The 24,601-nt window shown below is 54.3% G+C and overlaps 2 protein-coding genes across 5 annotated transcripts in view; one reads left to right on the forward strand and one right to left on the reverse strand.

The window, feature by feature from the left end:
- Nucleotides 1-6,820, reverse strand: PEX16 (peroxisomal biogenesis factor 16). Its single transcript, XM_053979387.1, has 11 exons — nucleotides 6,663-6,820; nucleotides 6,483-6,518; nucleotides 6,182-6,258; nucleotides 4,793-4,926; nucleotides 4,393-4,499; nucleotides 3,841-3,921; nucleotides 2,740-2,892; nucleotides 2,325-2,397; nucleotides 1,921-2,040; nucleotides 1,653-1,717; nucleotides 1-530 (listed from the first exon to the last, which is right to left on the reverse strand). The coding sequence occupies exons 1-11, from the start codon at nucleotides 6,817-6,819 to the stop codon at nucleotides 472-474; spliced, it is 1,062 nt and encodes a 353-aa protein (XP_053835362.1). The 5' UTR covers nucleotide 6,820; the 3' UTR covers nucleotides 1-471.
- Nucleotides 6,531-24,601, forward strand: part of LARGE2 (LARGE xylosyl- and glucuronyltransferase 2) — a 23,881-nt gene continuing 5,810 nt past the window's right edge. Inside the window, exons 1-4 of one of the 4 annotated variants that reach the window (XM_053979381.1) lie at nucleotides 6,531-6,672; nucleotides 12,391-12,551; nucleotides 23,768-23,941; nucleotides 24,210-24,466. In XM_053979381.1, the coding sequence (XP_053835356.1) occupies nucleotides 23,824-23,941; nucleotides 24,210-24,466 (375 nt within the window). In that variant the 5' untranslated portion in view covers nucleotides 6,531-6,672; nucleotides 12,391-12,551; nucleotides 23,768-23,823. Of the gene's footprint in view, nucleotides 6,673-6,847; nucleotides 7,381-12,390; nucleotides 12,552-20,495; nucleotides 20,520-23,767; nucleotides 23,942-24,209; nucleotides 24,467-24,601 lie in introns of those variants that run through there. The other 3 variants (XM_053979383.1, XM_053979382.1, XM_053979384.1) reach the window with 3 other exon arrangements.

Consider the following 24,601-nt stretch of genomic DNA (forward strand, 5'->3'; position numbering starts at 1 on the left):
TCAGTTCTCTCCATTCAGTCAGTTTATTTGAGAGACATATCCGCTCCAAGCAGATGGGCCAGGCATGGCCAACACGAGCAGGTTGTGGGTCAACCTCGGCACCTTGACATGTGAGACAGTGCTCTCCAAAAAACCACTACGCTGCCTGGCTTTATTATAGCACAGCTGTACAAAAGAAGAAAAAATGAAGTGCTTCTAAAAAGAAGTTGCCCCATCACCATCACTGCAGCCACAGAATGGTCCAGAGAAATCGGTGGCCAGGGTCTCTCTACACATTTAGTGTCCATCATTCACGCCTAAATCTGTTTAAAAAATTGCCTACAACCCTCTCCCTGCTCTGCAGAACAGGAACTTCGCATTTATGATTTAACTGAAAATTAGACGTTATCAACATCCTTCCCCCGGCCTGCTTGCCCTCCTTAGGAATGTCCAGCCATGATTTGAGCAGTGAGTAATCATCTTCTTTTCTTATCAGCCCCAGTTATAGAAATAGATTTTCTGCCAAGCAGGCAAGTAATCCATCAGTGGCCCTGAAACAAGAGAACAGAGGGATCACACATGGAGAAAGGCAACAATTTCAAGTTGTGTGTCTATGGGGTATATCCCCCACTTCTCATTATGATCCAAACAACCCCAAATCTCCACTTACACAACTCAGATGAACCCAAGAATAGAACAGTTACTTCTGCCAAGACGTAAGGCAACACTGCAGTGTGGTGCTAGAGATCAGAGCAGGACCAAGAGGGGTGTGAAACATTTGTCAGCATGGCCATGGTGTGGGACACCAACCACTCCCTCACAGCTGACATGTTCAAACTGCAGTGGGAAAGGGTACAATGTGCAAGGGGAAAACCCACATGCAGAGAGTCAGGAGAACACTGCTGTGACAGGGAAGAAGGAAGATAACACAGCAATGGTGAGCAGGTGCAAACATAGAAGCATCTGCTGTAGAGTGAAAATGCTTATATTGCACAGAGCTTAATGCAGGCTCCAAAGCCTCTCTGAAATCACTAACTGGAGGAAGTGGCTCCTGTGCTAGCCAGCTTTGTGACCTCCTCAAAGAAAGGTCAATCCCATGATGCCAGGCTGATGTAATGTCACATCACTGCCATGAATCACTCCACAAAAGGATTAAACATCATCAGGGGAAGAGCGGAGGGAAATGAAATACTGGCCTATAATAAAGAGATCCTCTGGTGAAGAACTAGAACACAGACCTGATTTAGCCCTTTGATTTACAATCAGTTTCTGCCTGGTTCAATGCTTCCAGGCTCCCATTTACCCCTCATGCTCACACTGCAGACTAGGGATCAAGGAAAAGTGTTCAGAACAGGGCTGCAAAGCTGGGACCCTGGTGTACCAGCTGGGATGCAGAAAGGAAGCCCAGGAGAACAGGCCTAGGTGGCAGACACCTAGGTCTGCAGCCTCAGGGCACACAGAGGTTTACTACTGTCATCAAGCCAGGAAGCAATTATCTTTTCCTTCAGTATCTAAAAATTACACAAGCATCAACACAGGGTGCTCTAGTGCTAACCTCTCTAGGGACTTCCCAATTCCTTCCCCAGATTGGAAACCAATTGACAAATGTTCCTAACTGCCCTCATTTTTCTTCACCAGACAGAAATGGGGATATAACAGTGGGACCTGCTTACGTGTGATGAAGCCAACTCCAGGCACATAATCAGCCAACAAGCGCAGGAGGAGGAGGATCCTGCCCCTAGAAAGGGAGAGAATATGAACAAGTCCAGCTGGACATCTTTTGCCCCAGCTGTTGAACACACAAACAGCAATGGCAGCTGTTATACAAAGATTAACCTGGTCACAGGCACCCACACATCTTCAGATCTACTCACCCGGTCCCCTGACGCTATTTCAGTTAAAAGGGAAATTTTCAGCAAAAGCCCAGCAAGGGCGTCTTACTCTGAGTATCGGTCATAGAAAGGAGATCTCAGCAGGTAGTACAGCAGTAGGATGGTTCGTCGTCTCAGCTCCGCCCGCTCTCGCCTGTTCAGGTCTTTCAGATCACTCAGCAAACTCAGACTGGAAGGAGGAGGGCAGAGAGCTAAGTCACAGCAAAAGCAGCCAGCAGGGAAAAGAAAGCGGGTTTCTAAAGCCCTCCACTCTCAGCTCCATGCAGAGCAGCCTACACCAGCTTAGAAGAGAGAGCACTGTAAGTGTTGTAGAAGATGTGTCAATCTCCAAGCTAAAGACCACTCCAGGTGCATATTTCTCTCAGTAGGGTCTGCCCAGGACTGGGGAATGGGAAAGTGTGATGCCCAGCCACCACCAAACCAAGCACCAGAAACACTCTTCATCAGACTGACCTGGAGATGTCCAGGACTGCCGAGAGGAGCCAAGGCTTCCATGATCTCTGGCCCCACACTCCTAAACTCAGAACTAGGAACACACAGTCAAGGAATGAAAAGATGAGAGATTCCAAGAGGCACGCAGGAAGTGACCCCTTGCGTACCCACAAAGCTCTGCCAAGCGCAGGTGAATACACCTAAGGCAGGGCTGGGAGCCCCGGGGAAAAGGGCTGGAGGACTTGCACCCACAGCTCTAGTGGCTGAGGCCAGCCACCGAAGCGTAAGAACGGGAAGAGGTCCGAGTCCAGTGCCCAAGCACAGCCGCGCAGGGAGCAGAGCCGGCGAGGCACTGCCCTGCACCCGGGCCGAGCCCGCAGCACCCTCTGCTGGCACCCACGAGCTCTGGGAGCCCGCACGGAGAAGGGCAGGATACGGTGGAGCAGGGGGCGGGTAATGTAGACGGATTCTGCGATGGTTTCTTGGAGACCCAGAGGAGTGGGAAGCTGGTTCATCTCCTCCGCTCTTCGATTCTGCGATTCCTCCCTCTGCTGGGGGGACCCCCAGTGCCGCGACTGCAGGGACGGGGCTGAAACAAGCAGGTCTGGTTACTAACACAAATAAAAGCTTTGTCCCAGCTGGAAACTGCGTATCACATGACTGCTAGCTCACTCCACCTGGCCCTGGAGCCCTTCACCCCTGCCCTCGGTTGGATGGGGAGAAGAATCAGAAAAAGGTAAAACTCCTGCATTAACATAGAACAGTTTAATAATTGAAATAAAGTAAAACAACAAAAATAGTAACAATAATAACAGTAATGAAAAGGAGGATAACAAAACCCAAGAAACACAAGTGATGTACAACCACTCACCATCCTCAGACTGATGCCATCTCATTCCCAAACAGCGACTGGCCCCTCCCAGCCAACTCCCACAGTTTATACAGTGGGCATGACGTTCCATGGTATGGAAGATCCCTTTGGCCAGTTCAGGTCACCCATCCTGGCCACGCTCCCTCCCAGCTTTTTGCACATCTCCTCACTAGCAGAACCCAGGAAACTGAAAAGTCCTTGACTCAGAGTAACCACTACTTCTCAACAACCTACACTATTAGCTGTAATAATGTTATCAAATTATTCTCATACTAAACCCAAAACTCAGCACTGTACCAGCTACCAGAAAGAAAAATAATTCTATCCCAGCCCAAACCAGGACACCTTCCTATCATGTTTCCCTGCTTTCTTGCACTGTGAAGGTGTGAAAGAGGAAAGCTTGAAGAGGGTACTTGTAAGATCCATGCTCCTCAAAGCATAACCATGATGAAGAGCTGTCTCTGTTGCATGGCTCATTTGGGAAAACACAATTTAGTGCTAGCCTTGCAGTACATCTCTGGTTGCTTTGATACCCCTACCTATCCACAGTGGGCCCAGTCAGTGGCAATATATGTTCCAATACCCTTTACTGCTCTCACCCATGTCATCTATGAAGGCACAGAGCAGGAACAGCTCAGGCTGAAAAACTTAGGTTCAGTTACTTACTGCTCTGTAGAGAGCGCACAACACGGCTGGAACGCCTGCCAACATAGGTCTGATCCTTCCCTGAGGAGTTGTCTTCCATGCCTGCAGAAGGAAACAGCCACAGGGGTCAGGCTTCAAAGCAATACACTTCACACCCCAGGGTTGCCACCAAGAAGAGCAGATTGAAAGGCTGATTTAGTGCAAACTGAACCATTCTGCGGGGACTAACAGTAGGCAGTAGGGTAAAAAGGTAAATCTGCCTGACAATTGCCCAGGTCTAGGGCCTCTTTCCTCATCACTAGACCAGGGCACGTGCAGCCTGACTCATGGTTCAGCCAGAAATTCCCAGCTTGGACTTTTCTATCCCTTCCTTCCAGATAGTAGGACAACCCTGCCACCAAGCTAACTCATCCCCTGCAAAGGGTGTAAAGTTGAACACAGCTCAGCCTTGAGTAAAGACACCTTATGGCTCCATGTGCTGCACAAGCCACTGCTCTGATGAGTAATTCTAGCAGGACAAGACATGTGGCTCAGCAAGGCACCAAGCCAATGATGACAACACCACGGGCTCACCTTGAGGGTGGAGAGGCTGTTGCTTCTCCCTGTTCAGTGGCACAATGGGAGGAGACATCTGGATGCCAGCTTTGTACCACAGCAGGAGCAGGAGACGAAGGATGGCTCTGTGAACAGACATGTGGAAGTCTTCAATACCAGACTATGGAGCTGGGTTCCCGTTACACTGGAGAGATGGCTTCTACAGAAGAGGGAAACACTCGGGTCTCCTCAGAGCAACTGGCAAGGTGAGAGGTGTAAGTGCTCCCTTCTGTGGCACAGAGTCCAGTGCACCGTGAAGCTCCAAATCCCCCCAGCCTAAGGGACTGGCAGCTCAGTCCTGTGTGGGATTTTTTGGAGTGCCCTCCAGGTCCCCATTCCGAGCACACACTGCCCCTTCCCCTCTGCCCGCAGCACTTACTTAGACAGCTGGATGAGGACAATGATGGTCCACCGGCCCATCTCCCCCCACACCCTGGCTGTCCCCATCTCTGCAAAGACCTCCACGCATTCTAGTACACTCAGCCAGGTCAGCAGCTTCTGCTGGGGCAGCGACTGCAAAACACAGAGGGGAGGAGGGGGACAGGATGCAGGTTCTGCTCGGGAGTTAAAGATGGCAGAAACACAGCCCAGTCTGGTGGGACCCTCAGAAATAAGCACCAGATGGCCTTGGAAGTCACAGCTCCAGAAACAAAAAGCAGTGTCTTCACTGCGGCTGGAGCCTACACACAAGCCCACCTCTAAGCAGGGGCAGACTGAGACATCACAGTATCACATGGAGTTTCTACTCCAAAAACAGGGAGAACATCACATCTGTGTTTTATATTGCCTCTACCCTAACTGACACAGCAGGATAGCCTCCTGGGTTGTGGCACTGTGCCTGAGCTCCACAGCAAAACCCTCCCCTCCTCCTCATCCCGGAGCTGAGACACAAGACAACCTCCTCTCTGGACAGAGCTGATGAGGGAGTGTACTTGGAGTAGAGGGAAGGGAACCCAGAGTCCACAGCTACAACAGAGCAAATGTTGGCTGAACACAGCATCAGACTAGATTTCAGGCATGAACCCCAAGACAGTGGGTTCTCTTCCAGTCTAGGTCTCTGCTATCCACGTGGGAACTTACTACTGCTGTCAACCACAGGGTTTGATCCATTGAGAATAAAGACAATACAAGTGAAATTCTATTCAATTTTAACCAGGGAAGCAAATCTTGTGCATTTCTGTTTGTTACACGCCTGATGCTCCATTCGGGGAACTGCCGACACCCAACCCACACACTGGGCAGGTTTGTAATAGAAGAGCCTTGTCTGGAGAAAAACAACTTCTTCCCCATTCCCCAAAGGGTTTAACAATGCTGGGAGCCGGCCTGGGGCTCATGCAAGATAGACGTAGTACCAAGGCGCTTACATTTGTTTTACTCAATACACTATGCAAAGGAAGAGTCTGACAGATGGTATCAAGAGCTTCAGTGCTCCAGAGCCACTGCTGTGTAAACAGCAATGGTTTATTCATCAACACCTCTACCTAGCTCAAGTTCTGAGCTTCTCAAAAAAGCCTGTGGAGCTTCTGGTGCAAGTCAGGGCCTGATTTCTGTGGCCCAGGGAGTGCTCTGGCCACGCCTCCAAACCAGGAGCTAAGGGACAGCGCTGCTATTTTACTTGCATTCAAAGGTTGCCTCTGGCTTCTCCATACCTGACCACAAAGAGAGGCCACAGCAAAGACCTGTTAAGCTTCTACAGACACTCCCTGAAAGCTCCTGCAAGGAAGAAAGCATGTGTCCCAAATCCTCCTCCCACACGCTCCAGCCTTACCACTGGCAGGCTTTCCTGCAGGTCCTTTCGGAGAATCCAGTCGTTTAACAGCACTAGGAGGTTGGAGGCAGAGTACACTAGAAAAGTAAGAGAACAGTGCAGAATGGATGCACAGAAAGTAAGCCACATAGGTCCTGCTGTCTCTGTCCCGGACAGGGGATGAGGGAAGAAGGGCAGCAAGATGTGCAGACTCCTCCCAGGAGCTGCCCGGGAATGCGTGGACAAAAGCAGGGCTCGGGGAGCAAGACCCGCATGCACCGGGCAAGGGCACAGCACCGGCCCCGACCCGCTGCCCACCTACCCAACTCCGACAGCGCGTGCGAGTCCGAGAAGCGACCTGCGAAGGGAAGAGAGCGGCTACAGCGAGCGCACGGAGCCGGGGGAGCCCCCACTCCCCCCTGGGTCCCGGTGCCCGCACCCCCCCCGGCCCACAGACCCCGGCCGGAGGGAGGAAGGTTCGCCCGCCTCCCCGCTCCCGCACCTGGCAGCAGGTAGGACAGCCCCCGCACGGTGCCCTCCAGCTGGGCCGTGGCGGCCGGGTGCCGCCTCACGTACTCCTGGTAGCGCTGGCACAGCAGGCGCAGCCGCCACACCGGGCCGGCTCCGCGGGCACGGGCCGAGGCCGCTGCCGCCGCCATGGTGCCGCCGCCGCGCTGCTTCCGGGGCCGCCCCCGCCGCGCCCCGCCCCGACCAGCCGAGCGGGGCCGAGCGCCGAGCGGGCGATGGGCGGCGGGGCGGGGGTTTGAAGGAGCGGCGGCGGTAGCCGGGCAGGTAAGGACGGGCTGGGGGTGTCCCGAACGGGGACGCAGTTGCCGCTGGGTGAGGAGCCGGGGTGCGGTCAGTTTTGGGGGGCCGCGGGAAGGAGTCGTTCCTCGAGCATTGCGGCGGGCGGGGGTCTGCCCACGCGTGGGTCTGGCGCTCCGCGGCACGGCTGCGGGCGGCGTGCGGGGTACCGGCCGTCCGTCGGGGGCTGCTCGGGGCAGCTGCCGGGGCTGGCTGCGGCACCGGTAAAAAGTTCCCGGTGGTGCTGGGGAATGAGAGCGGGCACCGGGAGCGGTGCGTGCCCCTTCGTCACCCGCCGGGGAGCGGCGTGCGGCAACCCCCGTCCCAGCCGGGGGCTGCCATGGGCACCGGGTCGCTACTTGCCCGGCAGTGGGGAACCTCGCTCTGCACCTGGCGAGGGCTCTGCGTGGGGAAAGGTGAGGTGTGACCGAGGAGGCAGGGACAGCCCCGCTCCGCTCGGGGCTGAACGGCCCGTGCCCACTCGCTGCGTGCGGAGCAGGGGAGGTGCTGCCCTGGGGGCACGGAAAGGTTGGGGGGCCTCGGGGACGGGGCTTTCATCCTCGCGTCCGTGCATGACAGTGTCTGTCCCCGCCCGGGCCCGCGGGAAGCGGAGCGGGGAGCAGAAGGGCGGCGGTCGGGCCGTGCAGTGGGGGCTCTCCTGGAGCCCACGCGGGACTCGCGCTGGCTCCGCTGCGCTCAGTTTGCCGCACTAGCGCGGCTGTCCCCGTTGGCAGGCGGGAGGAGGAGCGGGGCCCGCCTGGCTGCAGCCTGTTGCAGAAGTGGCTCCAGCCTGTGCCCGGTCCCGCGACCTTCCTCCCGCCGTGCCGTGCCCTGCCCTGCCCCGGCTCTGCCTCCCGCTCAGCCGAGGCTGCCGGCCAGCGTCCCTGCCCGCAGCCGGGCCTGGCTCCGCACGCTGCCCGGGGCAAAGATCGGCGGTGCCCGTGAGCTAGGAGGCGCTTCGTGGCCTCTCGGGTGCGCACAGAGCTGGGCCGAGCCGCCCCTCCTTCCTCCTGTCCGGTTACCTCCGCACAATGGGCACAGTGTGTGCCTGCGGCTTCCTCGGCGGGAATTACAGTTGCATGGGCAGGCACTTTATCCTTCCTGATCTCTCCTCTTCCCCCGAGGGTTTGTTTTCCAGCAGGCTGAGTTCAAAAAGGGCACGAGACACCGCTGGCAAGCAGTCTGGCGCTAAACAAACATTTTTAGTTAGAATCACATGGAATAGACCCAACTTTCTATTCACATGCAGTGCTACCTGCGAGTTTCTCTGAATTTCACGGTGGCTGGGCTGCTACTGTAAGTGCAAAGGCAGGTGAGACAGCACCGGAAGCCTGTGACAGAGGTTTCCAGCACAGCTTACTGGGGTAGGTGTGTGCTGCTGGTGACTCTAGGGGCATATCCAGTGCAGACTGCCAGAGCTGCTCTCCTTCAAGGAGATGCTCTAGCTCTGCCAGACAGCAATCTGAGAGCTGGCTGCCTAGGAGACTGCCAAAGACACCTTGTCTTCAGCCAGAGGTGAAGCTTGATGCACAAAGTCCTTGGGCTACTCTGAACAGCACAGCTAGATTCTGTCCCTGAGTAAGGAGCATTTTGGCAGATGCTTTCTCTTCACCCCTTGCCCCCAAACTCTGTCCCTCCAACTGTCATGTTCCCTTTTGTTCATCTCCTGCTTGCAGCAATTGAGTTTGGAGGACAGTTTGAATAGTATCATGCTGCCTTTTTATGGTAAGTATGTTGCAAGGGAGCACCAGGTGACTTCTTAGAGCAGCAGCAAGTCCATGGGACTGGGCAAAACTTAAATTGCCTTGGCTTATGGTGCCCATGGTGAGTGTGGTGGCAGGAGGTGAAAGGCTGGGTTGAGGGACAAGTTTCTCTCTTGACTGTGCCCAGAATGATCTAGGAGCAACTCTTTCCTTAGTGCTTACTGCCAGTCTGGGTGCTGAGGACTTGTGCTTACTGGAAATCCACTGGCAGTAGCTGAGGCCAAATAGTTCCAAGGCTCTGATGATGAGGGGTGCAGGCTCAGCACTAACGGTAAGAAAAGAAGCAAACCAAAAAAAAAAGCAAATGTTCTGCCAGCCCATCTATGGGTACAGTGCTGAAGTCCAGCTTGCTTGGCTGCCAGTGTCTTGCTCTTTGCTCAGATCCATGAGACCATGCCATTTCTGGGAAGCCTGACTCCAGGCACAGCACTGCCGCGGGTATAAGGCAGTTCATCCTAAGTAAGCCTCAAAACATGTCTTTCAGAGTGCTGGGATTTTTGTACAGTACCTGCCAGGGTTGGAGCTGGGGAGCAGGATGTGGGAGGATACACTCAGAATATTGATTCTTGGGAGATGGGTAGTTGAGGTGGGAAGTGGATATTCTCCCCAACCTTATCTTCCTGCTGACCTTCCCCTACCAGAAGGGAAGCTGCCTGGCAGTATGAGGTCAGGGATGTGAATCTTTTTGGCTGTGGTTGAAAGTGAGCACTTGTGATGAAGAATGAGATGGCCTTTCTGGCCCTGTCTCTTTAGGGCATGCCTTCCTGCCCTTTTCAGCTCTCACACCTTGGTCTGGCTATGTATTTTCTTTACTTCTGGATAAGCTCAGCCAATACTTTGGGATAGCTAGGGATAAATTATGACTTGCTCCAAATAACCTGTAGATGGAGGCATGTCCAGGGAGTATTTTAGTCTCTGTTACATGAACCCTGCCTAGACTGGAAGGCCTTGTTCACTCATGATATCCCACTGGAGGCCAACACCTTTCAGGAGAGCTCCAAATCTCTGTCCAAATGAGGAAACAAGGGCAATGAAGCACACCATGCTCTGAGCATGGCAATGCTGGTGGTGGCAGCTTGTACTTCTGATCTTGGAAAGCCCTCCTGGGGTCTGGAAAGGTAACAGCTGGCAGGGGAAGCTGGTGGTGTAGTACCTAAGTTCCTGAAGTATTGCTGACAAGTCTGTTACTTGAAGCAGTAGTCTGACGGAAAGGGAAATGCAGGTCAAACAAGCTTAAGGGGCCTTTTAATGTGTGTTTTGACTTGGAGGCATTTTGTTGCTGTTCTCTGTCAGGGTGCCCCTGCCCTTCCCAGCTTAGCTCAGACTTGGCATCTCTGGAGAAAGACTCTTTTTGGCTTCCCAGGAGGAACAACATGTCTGGCAATGTGTGCAGAGCCCTGCTGCGAGATACTGACTGCCTCCTGCCTCCAGATGCCTTTTCCAGAAATCCATTTAGAGCCACAGATTGTTACTCAGATAACTGCCTTCCCTGATTCATTAGCAATGTGTAGTCTCTCCTGTAATACTCAAATCTGCCTGTGCCAAAGGCTGAAAGGGAGAGGCCATGTCTTTTAATAACCATGTGATGCAGTTGGAAAAAACTTTTGGACACGTAGTTCTCTGATGGCCTGAGTTGATGGAAACAATCCAAGGGAGAGATACAACTGGGCCCTGAGGGAGAGGGCACTGCAACTGGGCACTGAGGGAGAGAGTAACTGCTTGTGATTTCTGACCTTTCTTTCCCCCAGCATTACCCTAAGCTCCCCTGACCCCACCTGGAGAAGGCAGCAGACCTTGAGATCAGTCCCAGCACGCTGCAGATCTTGCAGGTCCTGTGTGTGGTGCTGTGTAAATAACTGCTGGTGGCTGGGTTGCGGCCATATGATGTGGGTTCCATCCTGGAGATGAGGCTCCTGCCATGTCCGAATGGGAACTCTGCTGTCCGAGATGCTGTGGTGGATCCCAGTGGACAGTGCTGCTGTGTAACAGGCACATATCTGGGTCTCCCCACTCGGTATTATCTCTGCTGAAGGGACTTTGCTTTTCGAACTCTTTGCTGTTGAAAGTACTCAGTGTTGTTGCCAGCAGCTTCTGCTTCCTAGCCCAGGTGGAGGGACTTGGCTCTTACCTGCTGAACCGGAAATATAAAGCTCTGGTAGCACCTGGGCGAGGGCTGTGGGCTGTATGCCAGAAGGGTTTGGCACTCTGGTTCATAACCTGTTCCTACTGCTCCAGAAGTATCCATCTCCTGAGTTTCCCCTCGTAGACCCCTTTGGTTTGAGGTGGGAGCTGATCGATCAGGACAAGCAGAGTGGGGATGATGGAGAAGACAGGTATCTGTTTACTGACATGTGCTGTAGGGTCCATACATGTCCTCTCTCACTGGCTGCCACCTTGTAGCCAGAATCTGAGGGAGACTCAAAAAGCAGAAGTTTTGTTGGGCCTTGTTGCTGAAGAAGGGTTTTGCTGAGCACTGCAGTGCTGTACTTCACTCTTAGAACTGCTGGATTTCACTGTTCAGGTTGCAGCTGTTGTTACTATTTTTTTTTCCAGCCCTTGTTGGGATTGATGTCACCTCCCTTCTGTCATATTGTGCTGTGCCAGGCTGGCCTGGGGTTTGCTGTGGCTAGAGGGGTGCAGGAATACAGCACACTGCACACTTGTTTCTCTGTTTGGCCTTTTAAAACAGGTGGGACAGACCAGACCCATGCTTTTACTAGGTTTTTACCTGCTTTTAAGGTCCTGCTCCTGCTGCGTCTCAGAGGAATGATGTGTGGATTGAGGGTCTTTAAAACAAAATTCCCAGTTCTTCTCCAATTCTTTTGCCTCAGCATATTAGTAGGTCTGTTTTTATGTTTTGGGCTTTCTCCTGATAAGGAGCTAAGAATCCTCTAGGCTCCTGGTAGAAGGGCTTATCCATTTCATCCTGCAGTTGTGGAATGTGCGTGCCCAACTCTGTGGCAGTTGGAGGAGAGGGGTGCACTGGAAAGATCCCAGCAGAGGAAGAGGATTTCCTCTGAGGAGGAGTAACATGTGCAGACTGCTGTGCTCTCTTCAACACAAGTTGCATGTGTGATGTTTTTTGCCTGCTTTCTCTCTCTTCTGCCTTTACTCCTTCTCTCTCCCTGTGTGCATCTATTTGGATAGACTCTCTTAACTGCCATTATGGGGCTGCCCAAAGCATGTCATGGGGGCTCAGGTTACTGGACAAGATAGTTAATCCCTTTATTGCCTCACGAGTTAGACACTTGCTGCTGCTATCATGTTTGGGAGGGTGCCAGAAAACTTGCATCCCTCCCCCAGCTTCTGATGCTGCTGAAGGATTGGTGTGAGGACTCACTTGTGTTGCGATGGAACATGGTGGCTGTGGCTTTGCCAGCAATTTCGGGGACATGTGTACAGTCCTCCTTGCATGGGTGGGGAACTTGCAAAGGACAGTGCAGTGAACTGGAACTGGGATTATACAGCATGCAGGTAGTCATTCTCCCCTGGGCTGTCTGAGTAGCCTTGGGTGACACTGAGCCATGCTTTGTGGCAGATTAGAGGATAGGGACAGGACCAAGGTGTTGGGTGCTCTTATCTGTGACTCTTGGATGTGCAGGGGCCTGTCCTTAGAGCTCCGTTATGCAGTAGCTCTTCACGTGACTGTCTTTTGGGTTTCAGGTGACAGCATGCTCCAAAACTCTCAAGTACAGCTGAGATGTCTTATCTGCCCTTCAAGCTGAGAATCTTTGGTTAGAAGGGGGTCCTCACAGGCGCCACCAGGCCGTGCTGACTTCTCCAGCTGTTCCTAGCGACTCCTGCAACATTGGCAGCCTTCAAAGGTTAGTCATCATGTATGTTAAGTAGATGGTTTTCATGTGGTTGCTCCCTTGCTGTTTTAGTGCTTCTAAGTCGGTATACAGGGGATAATTGCATAGCAGAAGGGCTTGGCTCTGTGGGTATTTGGGACCTGTGGGAGGCTCTGGAGACAACACTGACACTTGCAAGCCCCCATAGCCCAGTTTTCTGGAGGGAAGGACCAGATTATCCACAGCAATCCTTTGAATAAAGTGTGATCCCATCTTTGTGGCTGTTCTCCTGAGTGTGCATGTCTGGATCCTTCTCCCCAAACAATACTATGGTCTATTGCTTATTTCTTGCATAGTGTGCAGTAAGTCACTTGGACATGGACTGAGGAGCTGCAACAAGTTCTCTGGGCCAGGGAAAATGGGAAGACCCCCTTCTGAAGGCTGGGAGCTTGTGCTGGCATTGTTCTGTCCTAGCAGCTTTTTTTCCCTCTGTCTGTTACATCAAGTGTTTCTTTGGGGCCACAGTTCTCAGTGGCCACCTCTCTTCCCCTGCCCCTCATTAGTGTAGGGCTTGGCATGCCAGCAGGAGGGAGCCTCAGTAATGTCTATGCCTTGATCGGATTTGTCAAGGCTCCTTCCCTTTTCTTCCTGTTCATTGAGGTCTGAAACAAAGCAAACAGAGGAGAGGAATTCCAAAGAATAGGAGTGAGGGAAGAGAGGAACGCTGGAGTGACAGGCTGCCCCTGCCCACACACACCCCCTGCCTTGGTCTGGTGGGGCAGAGCTGGTGGCAGAGCATTTCAGGAGGTGAGGCCATTCCTTTGCTCTTCTATTCCCAGCTCTAGCACTAGCTGTCTTTCTCCCCATGCTGTGCTGTGGGGCTCCTATCCTCACTGCTCAGATAGCTTCTGGAGCCTCAGGCTTGCTGCCTACTCTGCACGGGCACGTGTGCCTGAGCATAGCTTGAGGGAAGCAGGGCATTATTTGAACTGCTTTGTTTGTCTTGGGCTGTGCTAAAAGGTTTCCCTTTTTACCTGTGTCAGGAAATTTTCCCCTGCCAGGTAGATTCAAAGAAGCCCGACATGGAGCTGAACATCCTGCCTGGGTGCCAGGGCAGTGAGGCACTGGCCCCTCCCCACCATGGAGCCAGATAAGTGCTGGAACAAGGCCCTTTTGTGCAGACAGGTGTGTGGAGACAAACGTGCTCTGGCGCTTATACTGTTTACCAGGAGGCAGGAGACTTGGGAGGGGAGTCATGGCCAGCCAGAAAAAGCTGCCACAGGTAAAGCTTTGTCCAGTCTGATAGATCTCCTTGCTCCCTCCTTTGTCATCCCCAGGCCATCACGCAGTTTCCCCTTCGTCCTGCCCCTGACCTTCACATAGATTGGATCAGGGAAGGCAATAGGATGCTCAACAGCCCCAGAATAAAGCACTTGAGGTGAAATACATCCCTGCTAGTAACACCCTCCCCTTGCATTTAAGCTGCAAGGAACAGCCTTTAAGCCACAGTCTCTTCTTTCCTTTCCTTCTTCCTCCTTGTTCTCTACCTTCTGGCAATCTTTGCACTCCATAGTTTAATTAAAGAGCAGAGCAAAGTGCTTAGACTCCAAAATGTGCAGATTAAGGGGTTACTAATCCTCTTCCTCAATGGGTGCTCACATCCTGTCCAGCCTGTTATCAAGCTTCTGTTCCCTGAGTGGAAACTTGGCCAAACTTGAGACCTCTACCTCTCTTCCTGCTTGCTGCGCTGAGGAGGAAGGGCGAGGGGTGACAGGAGAGCCACGGGGGAGAAGCAAAGAGAGTTGTGGGCTTACAGAATTCTCACATTGGGTTTGTAGTCAGCACTGGCTATCTTGGCTTTTTGTGTCCTGTCTTGTTTTGGTGCTCCAGGAGCAATAAAGCAGGGGTTTGGTAGTTTTCCTTTTTTTTTTTTTTTTTTTTTTTTTGAGTGCCATCTTCTTATTCTGACAAAATAACCTTTCTGTCAGAGGAAGCAAATGCTTCCCTTTGTGTGTGTGCTTGTGTGTTTACTTGCTGGGTGATTTGGTTCAGGTGTGTGCCTTCCCTGTGCATACACCCCTCTCTTGATTTCCCAAGAGTCTCTTCTGTGCTCTTATTCCCAGCGTATGCCCAAATGCTGCAGCACTGCTGAAAGAGCAGTGCTCCCTCACAAGAGTGGGAGGCTGGTGCCTGGCAGTGCTGCATGAGGCTGGTTGTATCCTCATCTGGGGAGGCTGAGATCCCTTTATAGGACATACGGTGTCAATGAGAAGGAGAAAGTGGAGTATTTGTGGATCCAGATGGAGGCAGACTGGTGCAGACTGGGCACTGCACAGAGGTTGCACTTCTGTGGATTGCAGAAGACATGAGCTTTTGTCCTCAGCCACTCATGTGCTGCTTGGTTGAGTTGAGCTATGCTGTTTCTTCCCTGCCTTTGTCCTTTGGTGTGCAAGTTCACAGTTTAGCTCAGCAGTGTGAGAAGCCCCTTGGACAGGAACACAAGGAGTAGCAGGAAGGGAGGAGGGCTGCTAATGGGTTTGGATGTTGGGAGTATTCTCCTTTCCACTACCTGGCTTTGGGAACTGCCTCCCCTCTGGGATCCACTTCCCCTGCTTTTTGGCTTTCGTCAGTCGCTACCTCATTTCCAGTTTGCAAGATGCCCTATATGGGGTTTTTTTTTGCAGGTAAATTTTGTGTCTTAGCCTGGACAACAGTTTTTTTCTCCAGTGTTGTCAGAGCCTCTTGGCAACGTGCAGGTTTCTCTGTAGCTCAGAATCACTTCTGGTCATACAAAATACCCAGGGCACCCTGAGTGGATGGCACTATTGCTGCTTGGGTTTTTTAGAGCCTGCCTCATTCTGGTTTGCTATTTATAGTGCAGTTGTTCCATTCCTGTGTGGATGAGCTCTGCTTTCAGCCTCACTTGGGCACTGAGGGCATTGGTACCAGGAATAGCTCTGGACAGGGAAGATGTAGGAGTGGCTGCTTGAGCACAGCTCCCAGTTTGAGCTAGTCCCTGTGGAAGAGGTACCGGACTGCATCCATGAGCTCAGCTGCTTTTCACGCAGAAGAGAGAGATTGCCTTTCCTTGTTGGTCAGTGCCTTGTGTGTGCCTGGCTGCTGGGCTAGAGTTTGGCATTGTGAGAGATGGAATTTGGAAGAGTTGCTCCAGTGACTGATACTAGCAGGACTAGTGAGGGACCGTGGTGTCACGAGCCGATGACATGAAGCTGTATCAGCAGAGGATTAGGTTGGTCATTAGGAAAAATCCAGAGGGTGGCTGGGCACTAGAATAGGCTCCCCAGAGAAGTGGTCGCAGCACCAAGCCTGACAGAGTTCAGGAAGCATTTGGACAATGGTCTCAGGCACATGGTGCGATTTCTGAGGTTGTCCTGTGCTGAGCTGGGAGTTGGATTTGATGATCCTTGTGGGTCCCTTCCAACTCAGGCTATCCCATGATTCTGTGCAGGGCAGTTGGCATGGGAAGCCCTGCTCCTCGCATGTCCTCCAAGCACTGCTAGTGACCTTGTGTGTCCTGAACTGCTGCCCACTGGACGGGTGGATCCCTTGTGGTGAGGTACCGGCCATTCCTTGCACAGGGCCCTGCTCTCCTCTCCCCAGGGAATGTTTGCTAACCCCGAGGGAACTCAAGCTAAGGCCTGAAAGGAGCCTGCAGCACAAAAAAAAAAAAAAAAAAAAAAAAAAAAAAAAAAAAAAAAAAAAAAATCAACACCCTCCTCAGCATTGCTGCTTGGGCAGAGCTGCTCCAGCCTTTTGGCTCATGATGCTCTCAGCTTGTCTGGAGACCAGAGCTAGACAAATAATTAATTGCTTGATTTAGTGCCCAAAATGAAAAGCTGGAGGGAGAAAAACTCAACACAGACAAATTTGAGAGACCCTTTATCTTTTCTTTTAAATGCAATGCAGCTCAATTACAAACAAAACAATGCAAAATGAGACTTTTTTGCTTGGAAAACAAAGCATTTTGTTCTTGTCCAAAACTTGTAATGAAGGAGCAAATAGCTCTGAGCTGTCTGGAAGCTGCAGTTTTCAATCAATAACTATTCAGCCAAAAACACTTACCAGTTCTGCTGGTAACAATGAACAGCAGGCACCTTACAACCTGGCTCACAGCCGTGCCCCTGGCACCTCCCCAGAGGTGGATGGTGTTGTACCTCTTGTGAGCTTTTCCAGGTAGAGTGCCAATATGGGGTTGTTGGAGTCCCTTTGTCTCCTTTTTTTGGTGTAATTAACCTAATTAATTTTGCCTGAGATGGTGCAGACTCGACAAGCACGTGTAGGGGCTAAGTCTGGCCTGTTGTGCTGGGATATGGTCTTCCCTTGTCCCACCAGGGAGCACCACCTCGTGCAGGATGTTCAAGAGCATTTCAAGGGAGCAGGGGGATGTGGGGTTAGTCCCTACCCATGGGCACTGCTAGCTGGAAACTTGGGGTATCAGGACCACACAGGATGAAACTCCCACCCCTTGCTGTATTGGCATTTTGCCTGCTGGGTGTTCCAGCTGTGCTGATGGCAGAGCTGGAACTGGTGGAGGACATGCTGGAGGCTGACTTGGAGAAAAGCTGGAGTTCCTGGCTGCTGACCCTACTCAGCTCTGACCCCAGGAACTGTTGCAAGCCCGCAGCAGTGAAAGTGTCACGAACTGGCAAGGTGAACAGGTATTGATGCCCATAGCACATCCGGAGACCAGGACACGGTGAACTTAATGGATTCAGAGCTGGCCATTAGCTGCAGCACAGACATAAGCAAAAATGCAGATAGTAGAAACCTAATCCCATCAGAGAGGAAGGGAGCTGGAGATCAGCCCCTGTTGCTGCTCCTGTTTCAAGAGGCAGTTGGGGTCCTCCTGCACAGTGCCTAGGTCTGGTCCCTCCTGTGCCAAGCTGTGCTGGCCAGGAAGGCATGTGGAGATTTGATTCAGGACTCTGTGGGCCCTGTGTCTGTCCTCAGGCTTGAGCTTCACCAGGCCCAGAAAAAGGCCAGTGTTGATATTTCACCTGCTGAGTATCCTCTTAGCATCAAATGACTTGTAGTCCAGGGAGGTAAAGCTAGAAGCAGTGTATTGAACACCTCCTCTGGGAGTTTCTTGGGGTCCTTTCAGCTTCTTCTTGGGCTTAAGAGGAATGAGAGCACTTGGGGACTGTGTTGCTGTCTGGGTGGGCCCCCTTTATTTGCCTGAGAGTTGTGGCAAAATGCAGCTGCCCAGCTTGCACATTCTGCTGTGGCACTGCTCTCCCCACGTGTGCCCTGCATGCCCTCTGTGGCTGACGCTCTGCCAGGCAGCTGAACCCAGTGTCTGGGTGCAGGCAGGGAGACTGACCTGCAAAAGCAGACTGTGTCTAGCAGGGCCTTGTGATCAAAGTCCCCGCCAAGAGGAGCTGCTTCCCTAACACATTCCTGGGTTTCAGACATGAAGAGGTAAGCAGCAAGGCATTCCTGTCAGTTGTCAGTCCCAGCCTGAGCTTGCTGGGTTTCCTCTGGAAACAAGGAAACAGTATGGTGACAAGAGTCTCTGCTTCAGCCAAGCTTGGAGCTTCAACACCCTTCAGAGACTTTTAGCTCCTCTTCCCCAAGTGCTGTGGTTCTGCCAGAGAAGAAGATGGCTTTTCAGTGTGACCTCTGCAGAATAAAAAACTGAACTCAGAGCGGCAGAATTGTGTGTGTGGTAATCTTATGGGCCTGAGAAGAGCTTGATGTTTGAGACTGAGCTGTACCTGAGGCACAGCTGTCTGTTGTTCCAGGAGGATCCTTTCCAGGATTTTCTCAGCAGCTTGGTGGTGTCTGGGAGCAGTGGAGAGACAAGGATGCTTCCTCCTTTTATAGAATGTGTTGGTATCCAACTCTGTGAGTGCTGCTGAATCCCACCTCTAGAACAAGGTGACTCTTTTGCCAGAGGTTGCTCTTTCCAGGGAAATACAAAGGTGAAACTCTCACTTAGGGTTTGCTTATCATAAGACTGGGGAGAGAGGGACGGCATGGTAATCCGGAGCATGGGGTTTTAATCTTGCTCTCCTGGCCAAATTCCATTCCGCCTCTGTAAATTCCTGCAGCTACCCTGCTCTGCACTGCCTGTGTGGTATCTGCCAGATGGCACAGCCCCCCTCAAGCAGCAGCATTTCAGGCATGGGGAGCAGGACAGGGAGGTGACCCTGAATCATAAGGCACTTTGTCAGATGGGTGCTGCAATACATACTTTAAAGGTGATCTGCTGAATGAGGAACCAGCCTGTCCCCTCCCTCTTTGTAAGAGCAAAAGTGATTGTCCCCGGTTGCCTCTCTTCAAAATGTGGTGCCTTTTCTGAGTTGCCGGTCTGGCTGTGCAACTCTTGTCGCAGCTTTTGGGCCCTTTCTCACCTTCTGCAAATCTGGGAAGCTGTTGTGTTGGGCTTCTACTGAGGCAGTCTAAGCAGGTCAGCTAAACTGTCACTCTTCCAGAAATGAGACCTGGGAGAAGAATTTGCAGTTTGTGTCACCTCCACCTAGGTAAGACAACAGGCACCATAGCTCCATGAAATCACTCCTCTCCTGGCTGCCCTGCAGCTCTTTACTGGGAACAGCCAGGCTACCTCTTCACTTGTAATGCCTACGGTGGAGGCACTAGAGGGGGAAGCAAGCCTGGGACTGTCCCTATGCCTCTTCAGTCCTCTGGCTTGGTACCCACAGACAGTGTAGTTGTGCCTCACTGTCCCTCTGCAGATTCACATTAGCTCTAGAAGAGACAACAGGCTGAGACACCCACCCTATCATGAGCCATGAAGCCAAATGTGATGTTGAGGGAAAACAGAGCTGCTCCCCTCTGTGTTTTCAGGGCTGGAGAAAACATGGTAATGTGATGGCAAAATTTCCACTGCCAGCTCTCCCTAAACATTAACTGCTCACCTGATTATTACTGAGCCGTAGAGAGTAAAGGCCATTCAGGCTGAGTGATGGGGCCTACAAAGAAAAGGGAATTTCCTGCAAAAGAGTGGATCTTGGAAGAGTAGAGTGCCAGCACATAGGCAGCTCTCAGGGGGGAGCCTGGGGCAAGCAAAGTGGCTGTACTTTCCCAGGAATGAAGGTTGCTTGTGCGTGGAAGGGTGGCCGGCATACAGCCAGCTTTGGGCTCCTGCCCACGCCTCAGAGGTTGGTGTGAGCATGCATTGGTGTTTGTGCAGCTGCCCAGCTCTGCTGGCATGACATTCCCTGTCCCCTGGCCATTGCCCTGTTGTCACAGGAGGCAGGGTGTCCCAGGCATGAGACATGTCCCAGGTGTCCCTGGGTCCTGCCTGCCCCTTCCCTGGTATCCACCCTGGTCAGCTTCTTCCAGCTAGAGAGGGGACAGGAGTGCCTTTTTCCCAGTGGCTGTATCCCCTGATCCCTGCTGAAGCAGGAGGTGCTTGCTCCTGGGAAGAATGTGGGGGAGGGAGGATAACCTGCTGTGAACAGCACTTCTGCCCTGCACCCGCGCTGGGGTTGGAAGCCGGCAGTATTGGGAAACCTCTCGTCTTACTGCTGGCTGCGCTTGTCTGGTGAGCAAGGAGACTGAGGAGGGAGGGTGGAGAGGCCCCATGCCGTGACTGCAGGGACGGGTAGAGCCGGGAGCTTTACGTGCTGTGCCATGGCTGCTGGTACCTGCTGTGCCCCTTGCCAAGGAGCTGCTTCCAGCCTTGCCCTCCGCTTGCTGTGCCTCTAATGTTTCACTGAGGAGGAGAAGCTGTGTAGCTGCCTTCTGGTTTGTCATCTTCACCCCTGTGAACACCCCAAAAATGCCCCTGCTGTGCCTGTGCTCCCCAGCAGCCTACCTGTTCCTGCCCTGGCTGGAGAGGGCCTGGCTGGGTCTCAAAGCACTCGCTCTTGGTGCTGGGAGCAAGCAAGGTATGGTGGCCAGGACAAGCGTGTGGAGAGGCTGTGGAGGTCAGCTGGAGCACGAGGCGGTTTCCTCTGCTGAAGCGGTGCTGTTGGCAGTGGGCTGCAGGAGGTCTGGACTGCTCCCAAAGCCCGGGTAAGCCCTGCGTGCCACCGCCTCAGCTGGAGCACATGATGGATACCGTGGGGCAGGGGCAGGACGGTTCCGGGAGCTGAACAAGTGCCCGGGGCGGCTGGGGGAGCAAAGGGAAGGAAGGGCCCCTGCCCTAGGGAGCCGCTGGCTCAGAGGAGCAGCAGGGCAGCCCCGGGCGTTTCCTCTCCCTGCCGGGGCAGGGCTGGGCTGAAGGGCGCTGCTGAGGAGCCGCTGCCTGTTGTACCGGGGCTCTGCAAGGGCAAGCAGGAGCTGCCCGAGCCGGGAGGTAAGCGTGCCTCCCAGGGCAGCCATCTGGGTGCTGCTGTGGCTGCGCGGGCAGGCCAGGGCGCGCCGCGCCTCGCCTCACCTCACGCAGGGCTCTGGGGTGGGGGCAATTTACATTGCATCGCAGTGCTGTGCAGGCGCTCCGCATCCCAGTCCTCTGCCTGCTGCCGCTCCTGGCCTTCTCTCACCGCACCCGGCCCCCTCCACACGCCCGCGGTACTGGCCACCCCCGGCAAGGGCTTCTTCTGCTCCAGCCCCGGGGCCGGCGCGGTGGGGACGGGGGGAGCTGCAGGTAGAGCCTCTCTCTGCATAGTTAGCATTCCCAGCCCCGGCCTCCTGCTCCGCCTTCCACCATCCTGCTCACTCCTGGTACGCTGGGCAGGTCTGGTTGTACACTGCACCCTTTCAGTGAACCCTGCTTTTCTGAGCCAGAGCAAGGATGAGACAGCAGGGGAACAGTTCCTTCCCTTTCAGATCCACGCTGGGGCTTGCACTCTGCTAAGTTGATGGGCAGTTACTCTGATGGTGGCCAATATCTCTTCTCTGGGTAGCAGCAAGGTCTGCATCCCACCCTCACCATATTTACATCCTGAGTAGGCCGTGGAGCCGCTCTTTCCCAGTCATGGGGAGAACAGGTGGGCTCTGCTGCCATCCCAAGGGCCCCAAAGATCTCTCAGTGAGGACAAAGTCTTCTCCACCTGCCACAATAAAGGAGGAAGCAGGTGCTAGGAAGGGGGTAGATAATCCTGATGCTTCCTTTTTTCACTGTGAAGGAGGGATATTGAGGCCTGGGAGTAAGAAGGGAGCTGGAAGGAGGATGGATTCCTCCCAATTTACTTTGGGCAACTCTGCGCCCCTGGCCCCCTGGTGCTGGGGGCTCTCGCGTAGAAAGCAAATTTAATCTCTTGTTTTGTTTGTTCTTTCTTCCTCTGAAAGGGGGGGCTGGCGGGGTGTGCGGGGGGAGCTTGGGTTTGAGAGCGGGGAGGAGGGGGAAAGTGTCAGATCTAGAAGGGAGGAGTAAAGGGAGGACAGGGAACGGCAGCCCTGGGAGGGAGCAGTAGCAGTGGGCTGCCAGCCGGCTTGGGAGGCGCCAGGGAAGGAGGAGGCGAGAGGCAGGTAAGGAAATCAGCGCCTGGGGGGAAGGCAAGCAGCCAGGTGAGGAGCAGGACAAGGGGTGGCCGGAGGAGTGGGGGTGTTATGAGGTGGGGATGGATGGATCCTTGAGTGCCTCTGGGAGAGGCTGTGAAAACTGAGTTCCTGCTGGTCCCATCTGGTCCCACAGAATTGCCATCCTAGTACTGTGTTCCCATGCAGGCCGGCGACAACGGAGTACCTTTCCTGCAATGAGGGGCCATGGGGGCAAGTGGGAGTAGGACGGGTGCTGCTGTGTGCCATCACCTTCTCTCTCCTTTGTTTGTGCTAAAGTTGCTTCCCTGCCCCTCAGCCTCCCCTGGGTGCTGCTGACTTCCTTGGCCTTTCCTCACCATGCCCCCCTTCCATTCCCCTCCAGCCTGGCCTGAACAGCCCTCCAACTTTGTGTGAACCTCGGCATGTGGGAGACAGGCTGGCAGCAGCACGTGCAGATCTCGCTATGTCCAGCATGGCCCGTGGCTGTGGCAGGGAGAAGGGGTGTCTGGGCCTGGTGTGTTCCATGTGTCAGCTCCCCGTTCCCTGCCATGCCTGTGCTTGGCCTGCTCTGTAGAGCACAAAAGCAGGTCAAGCCCGGGCCTGGCTTGCAGGGAGCTGTGATGCCAGTAGACACCTTCTCTGCCAGGAAAAGGGGTGCAGCTCTCTGGGGCCGTGCCTACTGCCACGGGAGCTCAGCTGTATCTCCAGTGGGCTGGCGTGGCCATGCTCCCTCGGGCTGGCCATGCCCCAGCCCTTCTGGAGCCTGGGTATCCTTCATTGAGAGTGGATGGGGCTATCCGTCTGCAATTCCTCCAGCGGGCTGGAGCTTGCACCCGGCCCCAGGGGCCGCGGGGAGGGCCGGCGGCGGCGGTATGTGTTCTCCTAGGCTCCAGCCCCCGCGGCCCCACGGGCATCTGCACATCAATGGGCTCCAGCGGGGTGTGTGCAGGGGGAGCAGACCCTAATCCGGCCCATTCAGCCCGAGGGTAGCTTTTGTTGTCCAGATGTTGCTGCGCCGAGGGCGCGGAGCCGCGGGCAGGGGTGCAAGAGCGAGGGCAGGCTGCGGCGGGGGGCAGGGGTCTCCTTCCCCGCGAGGTTTTTGCCTCCCCGGGCTCCTGGCCCCGCGGGGTCCCGGGCGGCAGCAGGGTTCTGCCCGTCGGGGGAGCGTCCCGCCGGCGCAGAGGAATGAAAGCGCCGGCTTTCATGTAACACGGGTGGCAGAGCCGCGGCGGGGTCAGGAGGCTGCCCCGGCCGCCCGGTGCTCTAGTGCGGCCGGGGAGCGACTTTCACCGAAGTGTTTGGGGTTTTCCCATCGAAGTGTGCGGGCGGCGGCGCTTGAATGCGGGAGTTTCCCGAGCCCCCAGGCCCTGCGTGGGCCGCGCTCCGGCCGAGGCGCCGGGGGAGAGACCTCGCCCCTCCCACGGGCAGGCTGCGGGACCCGCCGCACAGCTCGGGAGGGCCTCTTAGCATTATTACCTCTCCCCTCCTCTGTGAGCCCTAGGCCTGTGGGATGGCAGGGAGCAAGGCACAAAGCTGGGGTAAAATCTCTTGGAAGCCTCCTTCCTATCCCCATTCCTCTCCATGTTTGAGATCCCCCCCCCCCCCCCAGGCTCTGCAGTCCAGTCCGGATGGTGGGACAAGTCTTGGGGGGGTAAATGTTCCATCATGGGGAGGAGTGTGCTGTCTGGAGAGGCAGTGGGTGTCTGTTTTGCTGCTTCAGTTGCCCAGGTACTGTTTTGGAGGGAGCAGGTGATGGAGGATGTCCTGCTGGGGAGATTTTGGCACACCTGGGTGAGGGCTAGTGGTGAGATCTCTCTCTTTTCCCCTGTCCCTCACAGGCTCTAGGATGCCAGGGCCAACCGGACTCGGGTTGCCCACCTGATCCTTGTTGCCCATGTCCTGCCAGCACATCATGTTGCGCTCCTGGCGCATGAAGCTGAAGTTGCTGCTCGCCACAGTGACCCTGGCCATTCTCCTCTCCTGGCTCTATCTCTTTGTGGGAAGCCTCGAATGTGAGTGAGTCCTTCTCATCCTCCTCAGATCAAGGGTCAGTCCACAATAGAGGGCGGGCAGTGCTCTGGCTATGCAAGTCACTAAAGGTGTATCTGACTTCAGGACATCTCCAGGGACATCTCTGGAGATCAGCAGAACAGAGCTGAGATGTTGGCTGGGCCCTTGTGAGGCGTGCTGGGACCTCTCAGTTGTGGGTCTGCCCCAGCATTCACACCTGGGCTCTCCTGGCCTTGCCATAGCCTTGGCATGCCCCTATCTCTTCCACAGATGGCCGCTTCCTCCTGCTGCCACCCTGTCTGGGCGAGCAGCCGAGCCAGGATGTGGAGCGGGAGGCGCTGGCCTCACGTGTGCGCAGGGTGGAGGAGGAGAATCAGCAGCTCCGGCTGCAGCTTGGCCAGGCCCAGGTGGAGGGCAGCCATGGCAGCCCGCAGTGGGGGGCTTCTGCCGAGGACAGAGACCCCCCTGGGGGTGAGAAGAGCAACCACACAGCTTGCCCCAAGCAGCGGACAGTGCACAAGTGTGAGGTGGGTGATGGCACCAGCACAGTGGCATTGTGGATAGGGAATGTTGCGTGGGAGGCTGGGACCCTGTGAAGAATGAATATATGAGCAACTCACCTGGCACTGCTCTCCCTGTGCTCTGGCCACGCTGGGGCCTCA

The sequence above is a fragment of the Vidua macroura genome, chromosome 6 (genome assembly GCF_024509145.1).
Source record: "Vidua macroura isolate BioBank_ID:100142 chromosome 6, ASM2450914v1, whole genome shotgun sequence".
Classification (NCBI taxonomy): Eukaryota; Metazoa; Chordata; class Aves; order Passeriformes; family Viduidae; genus Vidua; species Vidua macroura.

What these genes read in the sequence shown, in the direction of transcription:
- PEX16 (XM_053979387.1), bottom strand. Translation starts at nt 6,819, where the DNA reads ATGGCGGCGGCAGCGGCCTCGGCCCGTGCCCGCGGAGCCGGCCCGGTG. An exon ending in GCAGTCCTGGACATCTCCAG is followed by an intron (nt 2,041 to 2,324) that starts GTCAGTCTGATG and finishes TCCTCCTTCCAG; the next exon opens with TCTGAGTTTGCTGAGTGATC. An exon ending in TGGAGTTGGCTTCATCACAC is followed by an intron (nt 531 to 1,652) that starts GTAAGCAGGTCC and finishes CTCTTGTTTCAG; the next exon opens with GGCCACTGATGGATTACTTG.